Source organism: Grampus griseus, assembly GCF_964374135.1.
Source record: "Grampus griseus genome assembly, chromosome: 5".
In the NCBI taxonomy this organism is placed as follows: Eukaryota; Metazoa; Chordata; class Mammalia; order Artiodactyla; family Delphinidae; genus Grampus; species Grampus griseus.
The window spans coordinates 71980830-71996602 of NC_138998.1; the positions used below are offsets into that span (position 1 = coordinate 71980830).

A 15773-nucleotide genomic window follows, 5' to 3' on the forward strand; every position below is an offset into this window, starting at 1 on the left:
GCGGCGCGCCCGTGCCTCCGCCATGCGGGTTGAGGGCACGAAGCAAGGGCGCACGCCCAGCTCGCGCGGTTCCTCTCGGCCCCGGATGTGACTGTTTGGCTGAGGCGCCTCCCCCCACTACGCTAGATGGGATTGGGCGCCCACAGGTGAGGTCATCACCTGGCGCCTAGGAGAGAAGCTGGAAGCGCAGGTATGAGGCTATCGCCGGTGGGTTCCGGGCTATCCTCCGGTGCCTTTTCTCTTTTTTAATCTAGTGGTTTCGCGTCGGCTTTTCTGGACCACTTTTCCTATAAGTTTTCGCTGAGTCATTTGGGTCCCTGCTTCACCTTTCCAATCTAACGCATGAAATTTCCCTCTCCTTATTAGCCAGTCCTTCGGCAGGTGAGGTCGTGTTTTTCTGGTCAGGCCCTCTTGTTCTCTCTTAGTATCAGTGCTTATCAGAACGTGTGTCCCAGCGTATATACAGCATGTGAGGTCGCCACATTTGAACACCTTCCCCACCCCCCCACCCCCCAGTGTTTGGATAACCTTAAAGTGCCGTTTAAGTGCTTATTAAGTGCTACATTCTTTTGGACAAAATGTGGCTTTTCCTAGTCTTTCCTACTAACCCACGATTGGTAGGCGAATTAAAGCAGTGTGTTTTTAACTAATGAGACATTCCAATAGGGAGAATGACATGGAGGCTATAATTATAGAAGGCTTCTTGGAAGGGAAAGAGTTTCAGCATTATTTAGTCATATTGCGTTTTCCTAGGTGGCCAGAACGTTTTCTGACAGCCTTTAAAGAATGCTTGGTACGAGAAAATAATATCTATCATGTAAGCCAGGCAACCTACTGAGGCCCTTTACAGGGGTGTTTATATAACTCTCTAAACAACTATGAGATAATTATTATAATGATAGGTTTCACAGATTCCTTTAGTAGTCAATTCCACTGTCTTGCCTTTACGTAGTAAGGAATCTTTCCAAAAGCTCCCTTGCTGTGTATAGTCAATTTCTTGTTCTCCAGTAAAAACAAAAGAACAGCACCTACCATCTCTACTCTCTGATGGGTGGTGTTTGGTTATTACTTGCCAGTCCCTTCTTCCCAGATGTTTTTTCCTCCAAGCTTAGTAACCCAGATTCTTTTCATTCTTACTAGTGACAGTACCACAGCCCTTCAGCCACTTCGGTTGCTGTCTAGCTTCTCCACATCGAGACCAACTTTGGAAAACTCAAACATGTCGAGAAAAGTTGATCTATACTTATTACAGTGATAGTGACTATCACATTATTTAGATCTCAGGCTTCGGAGTTTTATTTATTATTCATTCTTCAGCTTTCAGCCATCAAAGGAAGACGGTCCAAGATTTGTCTGGAAAGGCACTGAAGTTTCTTTTACAGCTTCAAGGATAAGTAGAGTCAGTCCATCCAAGAAGGGGACAAAGAACAGACAGAATGAATAGCTTTAAAGGCACAGACACTTGAAAAGGACAAATGGATACATGGAGGTATGACAGGAGTAAGTGTTTAGAGAGCATTCAGTTATTAAAGACATTGCCCTCTATCCTGTCTGCCATGGTGTGAGGTAGAGCCTTTGAAGGATCTGATGAAATAATTCTGGCACATCTTGTCCACTCAGTGAGGTGACTTTTTGTGGCAAAGTACCCCCCAAGTGGCCCAGGTAGGATTTCAAAGTAGGAAAAGATTTCCTTTATCACTACCTCCTTTTCTTTCTTGCCTGCTCATCACCCTCCTGATCATGTCCCCTCCGCCATGTTCAGTACCCTTTTTCTGCCCTCTCACTGTTTAGAACTTCCATCTTTGCACCGCACCCTTTATAAAAATGTTCTCATAGTACCCCACCTTCCTCGCCCCCTCTCACTCCATGATCTCATTAGGTGTAAGAAGGAAGGAATCCAGTATCTAATTAAACTAATTCACACTGGGATATGATTAATTACCGTGCTTGACCCTTTAGTCATCTACCTAAGAGAAAAGCTAGTTGACTTGATACCTGAGTGTGGGGATAGTGGCACTTAGCTATTTCCAGGTAGGCTTTCCAGTCCCAGTAAAAGAAAAACAAGAAACAGTGGCTTGCCAACTCATTTCTGAAAGATTATTTTGATTTAACCCATATGTAGTTAATTTTTCCCGCTACCTCGTACCGCAGCAGTCTGATTGTTTAACACTTTTTGATGGTGATCTTCGAATGTGTTTCAAATAATAACAAATAATTTTAATTTTGTAGACTAAGTAAACAGGTGATCTGGGGGGCTCTCGTTGAATCCCTGATCAATACTCTGCATGATAAAATTAAAAGCCTCAGAATGTATGGATTTCTGGGGCTTTCCCAACTCTTTTTCCTAACATTCCACATAATAGGTCTCTATTTTAATTTTTCTGACTAGCTAGGTGATCGGTGAATATCATCCACGTGGTGTAGAGATTAGAAGTTTAATTTGCTCTTTACTCTGGTGCATAGAGGTTAAGGTAGAGCTGACCTTGGACTTGTGAGAGTAACAGTCCAAGAGTTACTACTGCTTCCATTATGGAAAAATTTACAGGAACTGTGGTGTTGTCTATAATAGTCTCTTTAAATACAAAATTCATTTATTGCCTAACTTCTCACACTTTGGGGTGGAGTTTAACCAAATGTATCTTTAAAATTGAGTTAATCTTTTCTGGAAAAGAGTTATATTAGGAAGAAAACCTGCTAAAACTTTTGTCTGCTTGTCAGCATTTACTTAGGTCCCTTGTGAGTAGATTAGTGATGGAGAAATAGAAGTACTAGAAACCTTGCCTTATTCTTGTCTTAGCAAAAACCTAATATATCCCAACAGGGATCCAAAACCTATATGGACACAAAATCCTAAAGCTGTAGGGGGCAGACTTCTGGACTTTAAAGTTAATTCATTGTAGAAAAATTAAAACTCTGACTTAGGAAATAAGTGGTCAATACCCTAAAGATTCATGACAGAGTTAAATAAAACTATTTGTAACTTTTCAGTGATTAATTCAAATTTCATATTTTAAGGTAGGATATTGTATTTATCATAAGTCAATAGTCACCACAAATGACAGTTCCTAAGCCTAAATAATATTAATACCTTTCATTTTAAATTGTGTTAAGTGTCCTTTTTCCTTGGTTTATCTGGAACATTTGGCAAAAGTCTTTGTTATTTAACTACTATTTCAGTACTTGTTGGCAAAAATCAAACCACCAGAGTTCCCTGTCTTTATCTCCCTTTGAGTTATTTCCTCTCCAAACCTCTCCTTTAAAACTTGTTTCAGTCTCTATTTAATTAGTTTCCTCTGTTTACTAATTGAGTGCTTCTGCTGAAATTTAAAAATGTATCTTTTTGTCTTTTTTCCATTTTATCTGTATGAAAATTGCTGATTTTGTGATCTTGTTTCTGTTACTTCGATTACTATTAGATTGGTGATTTTTTGCAGTCTAGTTAGTGATTTTGTTTGTGTGTGTGGCTAAAAGTGGAGGAAATAACCTTTGTGTTGGGAATAGAAATTTTAGGCAGATCACCAGATTATTTTAAAATTATTTTCAAAACAATTTTAGGAAATTTATCTCTGTACAATTGAACTAAATTCAGGTATTGTATCTGAAAATAGTAAAGCAACTATGGCAGTTTCTTACTAGATAAATTCTCCCTTGTCTTGTGGAATGAAAAATTAAATTTATCTAGATAGATTTGTTTGCTTCCTTTTGACCACTTAGAGTTGTAGAAATTGCCCCTATTTCCTTTTTCGCTTTGCACAGGAGGTAGTTACGAGAGGGGGTAGTATTATGTGGCAGTTACAATTATAGATACAGGCTGCCTAGCGTATCAGGAAACTAAATTTTGCACATAAGTACTACTGTTATATAAGTTCAAGTAGGTGATAATGTGATTAAAAATATGTGAATATATTTAGAAGCAATAATGAATTATTAGCAGCTTTCTAATAATCGTTTTCTGCACTTTCAAAGAATACTAACAAGTTAAACCTGTTGTCAAGTAGAATTGTTAGAAAAAGGTCTTCATTGTTTAGAAGTTTAGGATCCCTTTATATTAGATCCCAAGTACAAATCCTAAGAGCCAGGTGACTTTGGGAAAATTATTTAACATTTCTGAGACTCAGTTTTATTACCTGTAAAATGGAATAATATTTACCAATCAGAAGTGTTGTTTTGAGAATAAAATTAAATAATGTACTGAATTAGTCTCCGATGGTAAGACCCAAGGGTTTGCATTTTTAACCAGTTCCCCTGATGATTACTGGTGTAGTACAGGTTCTCAAATTCTAGCATACATCAGAATCACCTGGAGGGCTCGTTAAAACACATTGCTGGGGGCTTCTCTGGTGGTGCAGTGGTTGAGAGTCCTCCTGCCGTTGCAGGGGACACGGGTTCGTGCCCCGGTCCGGGAAGATCCCACATGCCGTGGAGCGGCTGGGTGCGTTAGCCATGGCCGCTGAGCCTGTGCGTCCGGAGCCTGTGCTCCGCAACGGGAGAGGCCGCAGCAGTGAGGGGCCCGCGTACTGAAAAAACAAAACAAAACAAAACGAAACAAAACAAAAAACACATTGCTGGGTGCCAACCCCAGAGTTTTGATTCAGTGGGTCTAGAGTGGGGTCCAACAATTTATATTTCTAACAAGTTCCTAGGTGGTGCTAATGCTCCTGGAGACTATACTTTGAGGACCATTTGTGTAGTATATATGATGCCACTTTGACTAGCCTAATAAAAGTAAGAAAAGTGACAGTGGTAATATTTGTTGAGCCCTCATTATGTACCAGGCACTGTTATATGTGCTTGACATTTATTATGTCATTTAATCCGATCTGATCCTGTGAAATGGATGTTATTATTACCCCCATTTTATCGAGAATGAAATTGAATTAGAGATTCAGCAATGTGCCCAAAGTTGCCCAGCTGATAGGTAATAGAGCTATTCAAACCCAGAGAGTCTAGTTCCAGGGCTCATTCTCTATAAACATTATTCAGATAAAGGATATAACCTGATGATTGTGCAGCCCTTTCTTCAAAAGGATTTTTCTTAATTTAAAATAAATATATTTATTGTTTATTCTTATGTGAGCCTCACATCAAAGGCTGGAGGACCAGGCTTACCTGTGCCCCTGATTGCAAGGAAAGCCCATGTAGGCATGTGCCAGCCAGGTACACCACAATCTTGTGTTCAACTAGGCTTTGTAGGCTTGATTTTCAAATGTCTTTTTTTATTGATTGAGTTTTTTAGATGTCTTTTAATATTTAAATGAAATACTGCTTATTGAATATGTCTCTCGTGAAGTTCTTAGATAAAACACGAGATTATAATTTTTCCCCCTTCTTCACAGAGTCACCTGAGCCATTATGGCAGTCAAGTGGACTGGTGGACATTTTTCTCCTGTTCTCTGCCTGAATGCAAGTCAAGAAGGGCTAGTGGCTTCTGGAGCAGAAGGTGGAGATCTCATGGTTTGGGGTGAAGATGGGACTCCATTAGGACACACACGCTTCCAAGGGGCAGACGATGTTACCAGTGTCTTATTCGCTCCCTCCTGCCCCACCAAGCTCTATGCCTCACATGGAGAAACCATTAGCATACTGGATGTCAGGTCTCTCAAAGGATCCTTGGACGATTTTCATGCGAATGAAGAAGAAATCAACTGTGTTTCACTGAATGAAACTGAAAACCTTCTGGCTTCTGCTGATGACTCCGGAACAATCAAAATCCTAGACTTGGAAAATAAGAAAGTTAGCAGATCACTGAAGAGACATTCCAATATCTGTTCTTCTGTAGCTTTTCGGCCTCAAAGACCTCAGAGCCTGGTGTCATGTGGACTGGATATGCAGGTGATGTCTTGCAGAGAGTACTTGGGTAATTTCTAGATGCAATTTGGTAACAGAATCAAATTATTAATTGGGCTAAATATATCTTTCCATTTTCTATTCTCTACTAACATGTCTTATGTATTTTATGAACCATAAGCTTTACTTCTACTGCATGTTTAATGCTAACTTGACAAAGTTTAGTAGATTTTATTCACAGAGTAATTATTAATCTTTTACTGTTCCTTTCTCTATGCTTTAAGACATTCCTAAAACATGAGAATTCAAATATTTGATTTTAAACATCTGTTTAAACAAAGTCATGCTAAAGTCAGAGTTTATCACCCACTCTCTACAAAGTCTGTTGTTTAAAAAAAAAAAAAGTTGTAGGGCCTGGATCTATTATTGTTTTTACTCTAAAAATCACTGGAGTGAGAATAGTCATGGCTTCTCTTTGGTGAGCATTTACTACTTCCCACTGCTTTACATTTACTACTTCCCACTGCTTTATTGTTTACGGGCTCCCCCAGCACTGTTCTAGGCATTTAATCTACATTCCCAACTATATATTAGTATCTTCTAAGACTTGTGGCCACTTCTTGGCCAGTGGTCTTTACCATTCCCTCCTCTACCCTCCACACCTCCTTATAATTTAGAAATAATGAGGCTAATTTTAGTTGTTGTCACTATGACTGCCAGCCCCTCCCCCCAAACTATTGGCATTTAGTAGGAAGAATTGGTAGTTGTCCTGCAGTGCTGGGGCAGCCCCTAAACAATAAAGAATTGTCCGACCAAAAATTTGTAGTGCCTCTATTGAGAATCATTTATACCTACAAGGCTTAGTGACCCCATAACCTCTAAACTCCTTTTCTACTCCTAGGTCTTGTCCAAAACTTTAATAAACCTCCTACATTTTCTGTCCTAGTGGAGATAATCTGCTTACTTGGTTGGGCAGAAAGACCTACACAACCAGTCAGATATCTGTTTTAAGTAGGCAGATTGTACAGTGTCTCTTTGACTAGTCATTCTTTCATCCTTAAGCTATACCAGTTTTCAATCACTGGTTCATTAACTACTAGGCATGGCAATAAACAATTAGGTGTGCAGCAATCACAGATTAGATAACAAGCAGGCACCCAGAATTTACCATTTTACCTCCAGTTCTAGATGAGAATGTTTAGTGGCAGGCAGCTGCTAGAGAACAGTATAGGAAATAAATGTTTTGTGAGAAGAAGGCTTAGGTAATTTCTTTTCTTTTTTTTGGTAATTGCATTTTGATTTGACTGTCAAGAATTGCTAAAAATACACTGTAGATTAACTTCTGCATTGGGTTGTGATGTAACAACAGTGGCTAAGATAATACAGCCAGGCTTTTAAAAAATTACTGCTTTAACTGACGTTGAAACTATAGTTTCTTCCAATTTATCAGTATTTCTTAAAACCTGGTTATCTGGTATTTTTCTAAACCTTAAGAATAGCTAGTCTATGGGGAAGTCCAAGAATGTAGGCATAATAGTGGAAGGGAGTTCTTATCAGATTAATGATGAGTTATTTCTCTCTGAACAAGTGTGTTTTATCTCAAGGCAGGAATTGAATTATTGCCACATAAAATAGATGGGTTCAACACACCTATCTTTGTTATTATACAAGTTATAAAAATTATACCCTTTGATTTAGATAGGTTTAAATAGGCAGTGTGGGCTTCCTTGGTGGTACAGTGGTTAAGAATCCACCTGCCAATGCAGGGGACATGGGTTTGAGCCCTGGTCCAGGAAGATCCCACATGCCGTGGAACAACTAAGCACATGCACCACAACTGCTGAGCCTGCGCTCTAGAGCCCAAGAGCCACAACTACTGAGCCCGTGTGCCTAGAGCCTGTGCTCTGCAAGAAGAGAAGCCACTGCAATGAGAAGCCCACGCACTGCAACGAAGAGCAGCCCCCGCTCACCGCAACTAGAGAAAACCCGTGTGCAGCAACAAAGACCCAATGCAGCCATAAATAAATAAATAAAATTTTATAAATAAAAAATAAAATTAAATAGGCAGTGCTTACTCAAAGAGGCAGGGACCTTAAGAATGAAGTATGATTTATTAAGACACTTGAGACTGCTTAATCTTTTATTAAATAGGCCCAAAATAATAGTCATAATATATGTATAAGGTATAAAAAATAACATTAAACAAATACATGTGTACCACCACTCAAATATAGTTTTTTCTTATAAGGACCTTTGGAAATTTGAAGCCATCATGAATTTCTGTAGCATACACATTGGTTTTCTTTCTCATTTCCACATTTGAAAATAAATGGTTCAAAGGTTTGTTCTTTCTGGAGTTTAAAAGATCTCTAGTACAGAACTTAAGGACTGGGACAGTAGAGGAGCCTTTTTTTTTACCCCCTTGAAAATGAATCTTTTATGTGGAAAGGAATGTTTTTGTAGGAGAAATTTTTGAGCAGGGTCACTTTGATATGCTTGCATTCACTTCTGAACATTTGCCAGTTGTCCACTTTCTCTCCCTTTGACGTTTTATTGGACCTTAAGCCCTGAACGCTTGTATACTTTTCCTTCAAATCAATTTTCTTTAATATTCTTTTCCTTTAATACCTTACCTCTCTTGCTTAGGGTGATACTGCTTGATCAGGTGGTTGAGAAATTGTGAGATACCTTGGACTCTTGGGCAGTTAGGAAGAGTAAAGAAGTACAAAGGGAATGTCCAGGCAGGAACAATTTGGGAATCTTCAACACTTGGAAATGACTGCTGGGTTGGTACAATTTGAAATGGCTATTAACACGTTTAGATGATTTAAGTAAATACAAAAATGTTTAAGCTGCTGAAAACACTTTGGGTGTAGTTCATGTTTGGATGTCTTAGGGCAGAAAATATAATCCAGGCATTATGGGGCTATGTGAAAAAGAATTTGGGGATACCTGCCATACAGTTAAGCTAGTATATTTTGGAATGTCCATTTTCCTTGTGTTCAGGTTTTTTATAGAGATTGTTGCCATGTCTTTTTTTTTTTTTTTTTGGCTGCATTGGGGCTTCGTTGCTGCACATGGGCTTTCCCTAGTTGCAGTGAGTAGGGGCTACTGTTGGTTGCAGTGTGCGGGGCTTCTCATTGTGGTTGCTTCTCTTGTTGCGGAGCATGGGCTCTAGGCGTGCGGGCTACAGTAGTCGTGGCACACAGACTCTAGAGTGCAGGCTCAGTAGTTGTGGTGCACGGGCTTAGTTGTTCCGTGGCATGTGGGATCTTCCCGGAACAGGGATCAAACCCACATCCCCTGCATTGGCAGGTGGATTCTTAACCACTGTGCCACTAGGGAATTCCCTCAAGTTTTATTACTCATTCATTTTTGTTATATTTTCTTATTTTTAAAATTTTACTTTATTTCAATTTAGTAGTATTTTGGCTTCACCCATATGTATAACAATTGGTGGCCTCTTGGTATAATGTTATAAATCCAATCCAAAGAGATTTTCAGTGTTTTCCCTAGTATAAGCAGAATATAAGTGTTACTAGATGTTGCTTCTTTTGAAAGTAGGCCGAGTTAAAGGAAGTTACCTTGAATAGAAAACCAAATCCTTAATATAATCAACAGTAGTAATCTTGTCAATTCAGATCTGTGCTTTTGACTAAAGAAGGTCATGCTTATCCTAGTGTCCATTTTAAATTGTGAGTCATAATTCAGGGATAGTACTAGGGGGTAAAATACAGCTGTCTGTTTTCTCTGAAAGTATGAAGAATATTTTCTTTTTCAAATTGGTTGCTACGGGAAGAAAATTGCTAGATAATAGAGTAAAATCAGTTCACAGAGTTTATTGTTTTGTTTTAATCAGTTTTTAATTAGCATTTAATTTAAATTCGCTTAGTAGGTCCAAGATCATGGTAGGGAACAAGAACAAAAAGCTAAGTAAAATTGAAACTGTGATTAAAAATCTTCCAAAAAACAAAAGCCCAGGACCAGATGGCTTCACAGGTGAATTCTATCAAACATTTAGAGAAGAGCTAACACTCACCCTTCTCAAACTCTTCCAAAATATAGCAGAGGGAGGAACACTCCCAAATTCCTTCTACGAGGCCACCATCACCTTGATACCAAAACCAGACAAGGATGTCAAAAAGAAAGAAAACTACAGGCCAATATCACTGATGAACATAGATGCAAAAATCCTCAACAAAGTACTAGCAAACAGAATCCAACAGCACGTTAAAAGGATCATACACCATGATCAAGTGGGGTTTATTCTAGGAATGCAAGGATTCTTCAATATACGCAAATCTATCAATGTGATAAACCATATTAACAAATTGAAGGAGAAAAACCATATGATCATCTCAATAGATGCAGAGAAAGCTTTTGACAAAATTCAACACCCATTTATGATAAAAACCCTGCAGAAAGTAGGCATAGAGGGAACTTTCCTCAACATAATAAAGGCCATATATGACAAGCCCACAGCCAACATCATTCTCAATGGTGAAAAACTGAAAGCATTTCCACTAAGATCAGGAACAAGATAAGGTTGCCCACTCTCACCACTCTTATTCAACATAGTTTTGGAAGTTTTAGCCACAGCAATCAGAGAAGAAAAGGAAATAAAAGGAATCCAAATCGGAAAAGAAGAAGTAAAACTGTCACTGTTTGCAGATGACATGATACTATACATAGAGAATCCTAAAGCTGCTACCAGAAAACTACTAGAGCTAATCAATGAATTTGGTAAAGTAGCAGGATACAAACTTAATGCACAGAAATCTCTGGCATTCCTATACACTAGTGATGAAAAATCTGAAAGTGAAATCAAGAAAACACTCCCATTTACCATTGCAACAAAAAGAATAAAATATCTAGGAATAAACCTACCTAAGGAGACAAAAGACATGTATGCAGAAAATTATAAGACACTGATGAAAGAAATTAAAGATGATACAAATAGATGGAGAGATATACCATGTTCTTGGATTGGAAGAATCAACATTGTGAAAATGACTCTACTACCCAAAGGAATCTATAGATTCAATGCAATCCCTATCAAACTACCACTGGCATTTTTCACGGAACTAGACCAAAAAAATTTCACAATTTGTATGGAAACATAAAAGACCCCGAATAGCCAAAGCAATCTTGAGAACGAAAAACGGAGCTGGAGGAATCAGGCTCCCTGACTTCAGACTATACTACAAAGCTACAGTAATCAAGACAGTATGGTACTGGCACAAAAACAGAAAGATAGATCAATGGAACAGGATAGAAAGCCCAGAGATAAACCCACGCACATATGGTCACCTTATCTTTGATAAAGGAGGCATGAATGTACAGTGGAGAAAGGACAGCCTTTTCAATAAGTGGTGCTGGGAAAACTGGACAGGTACATGTAAAAGTATGAGATTAGATCACTCCCTAACACCATACACAAAAATAAGCTCAAAATGGATTAAAGACCTAAATGTAAGGCCAGAAACTATCAAACTCTTAGAGGAAAACATAGGCAGAACACTCTATGACATAAATCACAGCAAGATCCTTTTTGACCCACCTCCTAGAGTAATGGAAATAAAAACAAAAATAAACAAATGGGACCTAATGAAACTTCAAAGCTTTTGCACAGCAAAGGAAACCATAAACAAGACCAAAAGACAACCCTCAGAATGGGAGAAAATATTTGCAAATGAAGCAACTGACAAAGGATTAATTTCCAAAATTTACAAGCAGCTCATGCAGCTCAATAACAAAAAAACAAACAACCCAATCCAAAAATGGGCAGAAGACCTAAATAGACATTTCTCCAAAGAAGATACACAGAATGCCAACAAACCCATGAAACAATGCTCAACATTAATCATTAGAGAAATGCAAATCAAAACTACAGTGAAATATCATCTCACACCAGTCAGAATGGCCATCATCAAAACATCTAGAGGACTTCCCTGGTGACGCAGTGGATAGGACTCTGCGCTCCCAATGCAGGGGGCCTGGGTTCTATCCCTGGACAGGGAACTAGATTCCACATGCATGATGCAACTAGGGAGCTTGCGTGCCACAACTAATGAGCCCACGTGCTGCAGCTAAGGAGCCCTGGAGCCACAACTAAGGAGCCCGTCTGCCACAACTAAGACCTAGTGCAACCAAATAAATAAATAAATATATTTTTAAAAAAAACCTCTAGAAACAATAAATGCTGGAGAGGGTGTGGAGAAAAGGGAACACTCTTGCACTGCTGGTGGGAATGTGAATTGGTTCAGCCACTAAGGAGAACAGTATGGAGGTTCCTTAAAAAACTACAAATAGAACTACCATATGACCCAGCAATCCCACTACTGGGCATATACCCTGAGAAAACCAAAATTCAAAAAGAGTCACGTACCAAAATGTTCATTGCAGCTCTATTTACAATGGCCCGGAGATGGAAACAACCTAAGTGCCCATCATCGGATGAATGGCTAAAGAAGATGTGGCACATATATACAATGGAATATTACTCAGCTATGAAAAGAAACGAAATTGAGCTATTTGTAATGAGGTGGATAGATCTAGAGTCTGTCATACAGAGTGAAGTAAGTCAGAAAGAGAAAGACAAATACCGTATGCTAACACATATATATGGAATTTAAGAAAAAAAATGTCATGAAGAACCTAGGGGTAAGACAGGAATAAAGACACAGACCTACTGGAGAATGGACTTGGGGATATGGGGAGGGGGAAGGGTGAGCTGTGACAAAGCGAGAGAGAGGCATGGACATATATACACTAACAAACGTAAGGTAGATAGCTAGTGGGAAGCAGCCGCATAGCACAGGGATATCAGCTCGGTGCTTTGTGACCGCCTGGAGGGGTGGGATAGGGAGGGTGGGAGGGAAGGAGACACAAGAGGGAAGAGATATGGGAACATATGTATACGTATAACTGATTCACTTTGTTATAAAGCAGAAACTAACACACCATTGTAAAGCAATTATATCCCAATAAAGATGTTAAAAAAAAAAAAAAAAGCTAAGTATACCAGGATGTCAAATTAGTCAACAGACTTGTTTAGAATTTCTGCTCTTTTCTCCAGGTACTATGCTAGGCATTAGCAAAGATGAATTAAATCTCAAGAAACTGAAAAGCTAGTAGTATATGTCAATTAATAGAACAGGGATTAAATATGGGAGAGAAGGGGGCTGGAATAGTTAGGAAAGCCTTCCTAGAGGGACACAATTTGAGCTGTGCCCCTAGGGTGAGTAATTTGGGTAATGTGAAAGGAAAGGAAAAGCATTCCAGATAAAAATGATTTCAGTGGTATTCTAGTTTAGTTTATTTAGTTGATAGGTATTTTTACTTCAACAAGCATAGACGAAAATTAATAAATTTCATAATCTTCAATTTTACCTGCAGAGATCAGGGTAGAATGACTCAAAGAAACTGGCATCTGCTTAAGAATTTGGATTACACTTTAATGGGTTTGTTAATCAAAAGTTACTCAGGATATTGTTTTCTAAATTCTATCTTCCTTACTGCCCACTGGCATTCTAGTTTTGGCACCAGGGTTGCATCCCACTGGCATGTCGTGGTGCCATCTGAATTTTTTTTTTAATATTGCTGGAAATGTATCCTACTAATCATTCTCAGACTACTTTGATGATTTTGTTAGAAGTGGAATAAGCATGTTAGTTAAACAAACTGACTAGAACCGTAACTATGTAACTTCCTCTTATTTAAAGGTGATGCTGTGGAACCTTCAGAAAGCCCGGCCACTCTGGATTACAAATTTGCAGGAGGATGAAACAGAAGAAATGGAAGACCCACAATCACCTGGTCAGCTTCTAAACCCTGCCCTAGCCCACTCTGTGTCTGTGGCATCGTGTGGCAATATTTTTAGTTGTGGTGCAGAAGATGGTAAGATTCGAATCTTTAGGGTGATGGGAGTCAAGTGTGAACAGGAACTGGGATTTAAGGGCCACACCTTAGGGGTATCCCATGTCTGCTTTCTGCCAGAATCCTATTTGCTGCTTACTGGAGGGAATGATGGGAAGATAATGTTGTGGGATGTAAGCAGTGAAGTTGAGAAAAAACAGAAGAGTCCTATAAAACATACCCACAAGAAGAAAACCAAAAGGGCAGCTTATACCAAGCAGGGTGGAAACACTCATGCTTCAGCAGCAGGTGAAGACGAACATGGCAAAATTTTACCAAAGTTAAGTATTGAACATGGAGAAAAAGTGAACTGGCTCTTGAGTACAAAAATAAAGGGATACCAAAATATATTGGTAGCTGATCAAACTAATTGTATATCTGTATATCCTTTAAAAGAATTTTAAATCCAATAAAACATTTGAAAAACTGCAGAACTTTTTATGGGTTAAAAAAAAATCCTGATTCTTTGTTTGAACTATTTGTCATATGTGGAAATAATACCATTCCATCATATAAATTTTAAAACATTTGTGCAAAAGGAGATAATTGGGTAACACTTGTTATAGTAAATGACATATTAAAATTTGGAGAATGAGAACTAATATTCACTGAGTACTGATTGTGTACCAGCCATTTTACATGTTTCCTTTCTTATTCCAAATCAGTGAAGTGGGTTACTTTGTTCATTTTTTGCCACAGGAATCAAGACTCAGAGATGTTAAGTAACCTGAGGATCCAAGAAATTGCAGGCACGATTACTTACCTGCAAAGGATCTTCATTGTCTTGTCAAGCCTCCTGCCGTAGGGAAGCCCACATCCTGATCCAAATATGGTCACCACATTAGTTATAACATTAGTAATTTCTGATCCTAGGATGTCATGAGGAACTTTACCAAGTTGAAAGAGGAAACCTGTTCTTGCTTGTTCTATGTAAAGCCCGGAAGGCTTTCCTGACAATCACCTTTTGCCATTTCTAAGAAAAGTGTTCCAGGTCAAATCAGTTTAGGATATTACGAAGCAATCCAGGCTGTGATGCTGATGGGACCAAGAATAAGCTGAAGTTATGAATAAGCAGAAACTCTGACTAAGCAGAAGATGTAAGGTAGATAGAAGAGGTAGAGAAGAGAAGCCAAGACTGTGTAGAGAGTAAGTTTTCTTTTCATCGTGCCCTGGATTGCTGATCTCTCTGCATGTTCTTTCAGCTTCTGCTTAAATTGCCTACTCTTATATTCAAAGGTTTAAAGAGAGATTCTGATTGTTGGTTACCATTATCCTTGTTTGTGGAGAACTCTTTGATAAGCTCAATTTTAGTCAGAATGTTTGCTGCAGATGACAGAAACCAAACTCAAATTGACTTAAGGGAATAAAAAGGAATTTATTGGCTCATGTAACTGAGAAGTCCAAGGATAATCAGGCTTGTACTGCTGAGGTAGCTAAGCTGAAAGGATGTGAGTCTTATAGGTGCCTCACCTGTGAAAAGTCTTTCCTAGGGATGGAGTGAGAGAATCCTCACAGTAATGTTGAGCCTGGAACCAGCCATGCCTGAAACAAGTTATTTCTGGAGCCTTTTTTTTTTTTTTTTAACTTGTGACTAAAAGTGTCCTGACCAATTAAGTGGGTGGTCAGTAAATATTGTTTAGTGATGTCACTTAAAATTTAAAGCAAGGAGAATACCATCTTGGCCCTAAAAAATTCATGACAAGGACCTTGGCCTGAGTATTGACAGAAACAAGTTTCTAATCCCAGCAATGGGCAAAGTTCTTGGCCATTCTGGGCCTTGATCTCCTTTCTTGAAAGCGAAGGGTTGAATTAGACATCCCCTAAGGTCCTTTCCATGCCACTGTTTTATGAAATGAAAATATTGTCATAATACTGTGTTTATCCAGTGATTCTAATATTTATTAAAAAGTCAGTAAAGACTCATTATCATGGGCAATCGCTGGAGATTTAGAGGAATCTTTTGAAAAATTACCCAAGTACAGCATCATCTTAGCTATTGAGCCTGAATAATGTTATGGGAACAAGGTAAGAAGTATTTAAACCAGGATTGATTTTTTTTTTTATTTAAG

General features: G+C 38.6%; 1 protein-coding gene across 3 annotated transcripts; it reads left to right on the forward strand.

Annotated features, from left to right (window-relative positions):
- The first annotated feature begins 51 nt into the window (after nucleotides 1-51).
- WDR53 (WD repeat domain 53) lies at nucleotides 52-14247 on the forward strand. Of its 3 annotated transcripts, none has more exons than XM_082654692.1 (3): nucleotides 52-190; nucleotides 5337-5832; nucleotides 13512-14247. In XM_082654692.1, exons 2-3 carry the CDS (start codon nucleotides 5353-5355, stop codon nucleotides 14106-14108), a joined length of 1077 nt encoding a protein of 358 aa, XP_082510818.1. In that variant the 5' UTR covers nucleotides 52-190; nucleotides 5337-5352; the 3' UTR covers nucleotides 14109-14247. The 3 variants fall into 3 exon arrangements, with proteins under 3 accessions (XP_082510818.1, XP_082510820.1, XP_082510819.1); XM_082654694.1 differs by having other exon boundaries at nucleotides 5337-5857; nucleotides 13512-13717; XM_082654693.1 differs by lacking the exon at nucleotides 52-190 and having other exon boundaries at nucleotides 5771-5857.
- Nucleotides 14248-15773: the final 1526 nt, after the last annotated feature.

What these genes read in the sequence shown, in the direction of transcription:
- WDR53 (XM_082654692.1), top strand. Translation starts at nt 5,353, where the DNA reads ATGGCAGTCAAGTGGACTGGTGGACATTTTTCTCCTGTTCTCTGCCTG. An exon ending in CATGTGGACTGGATATGCAG is followed by an intron (nt 5,833 to 13,511) that starts GTGATGTCTTGC and finishes TCTTATTTAAAG; the next exon opens with GTGATGCTGTGGAACCTTCA.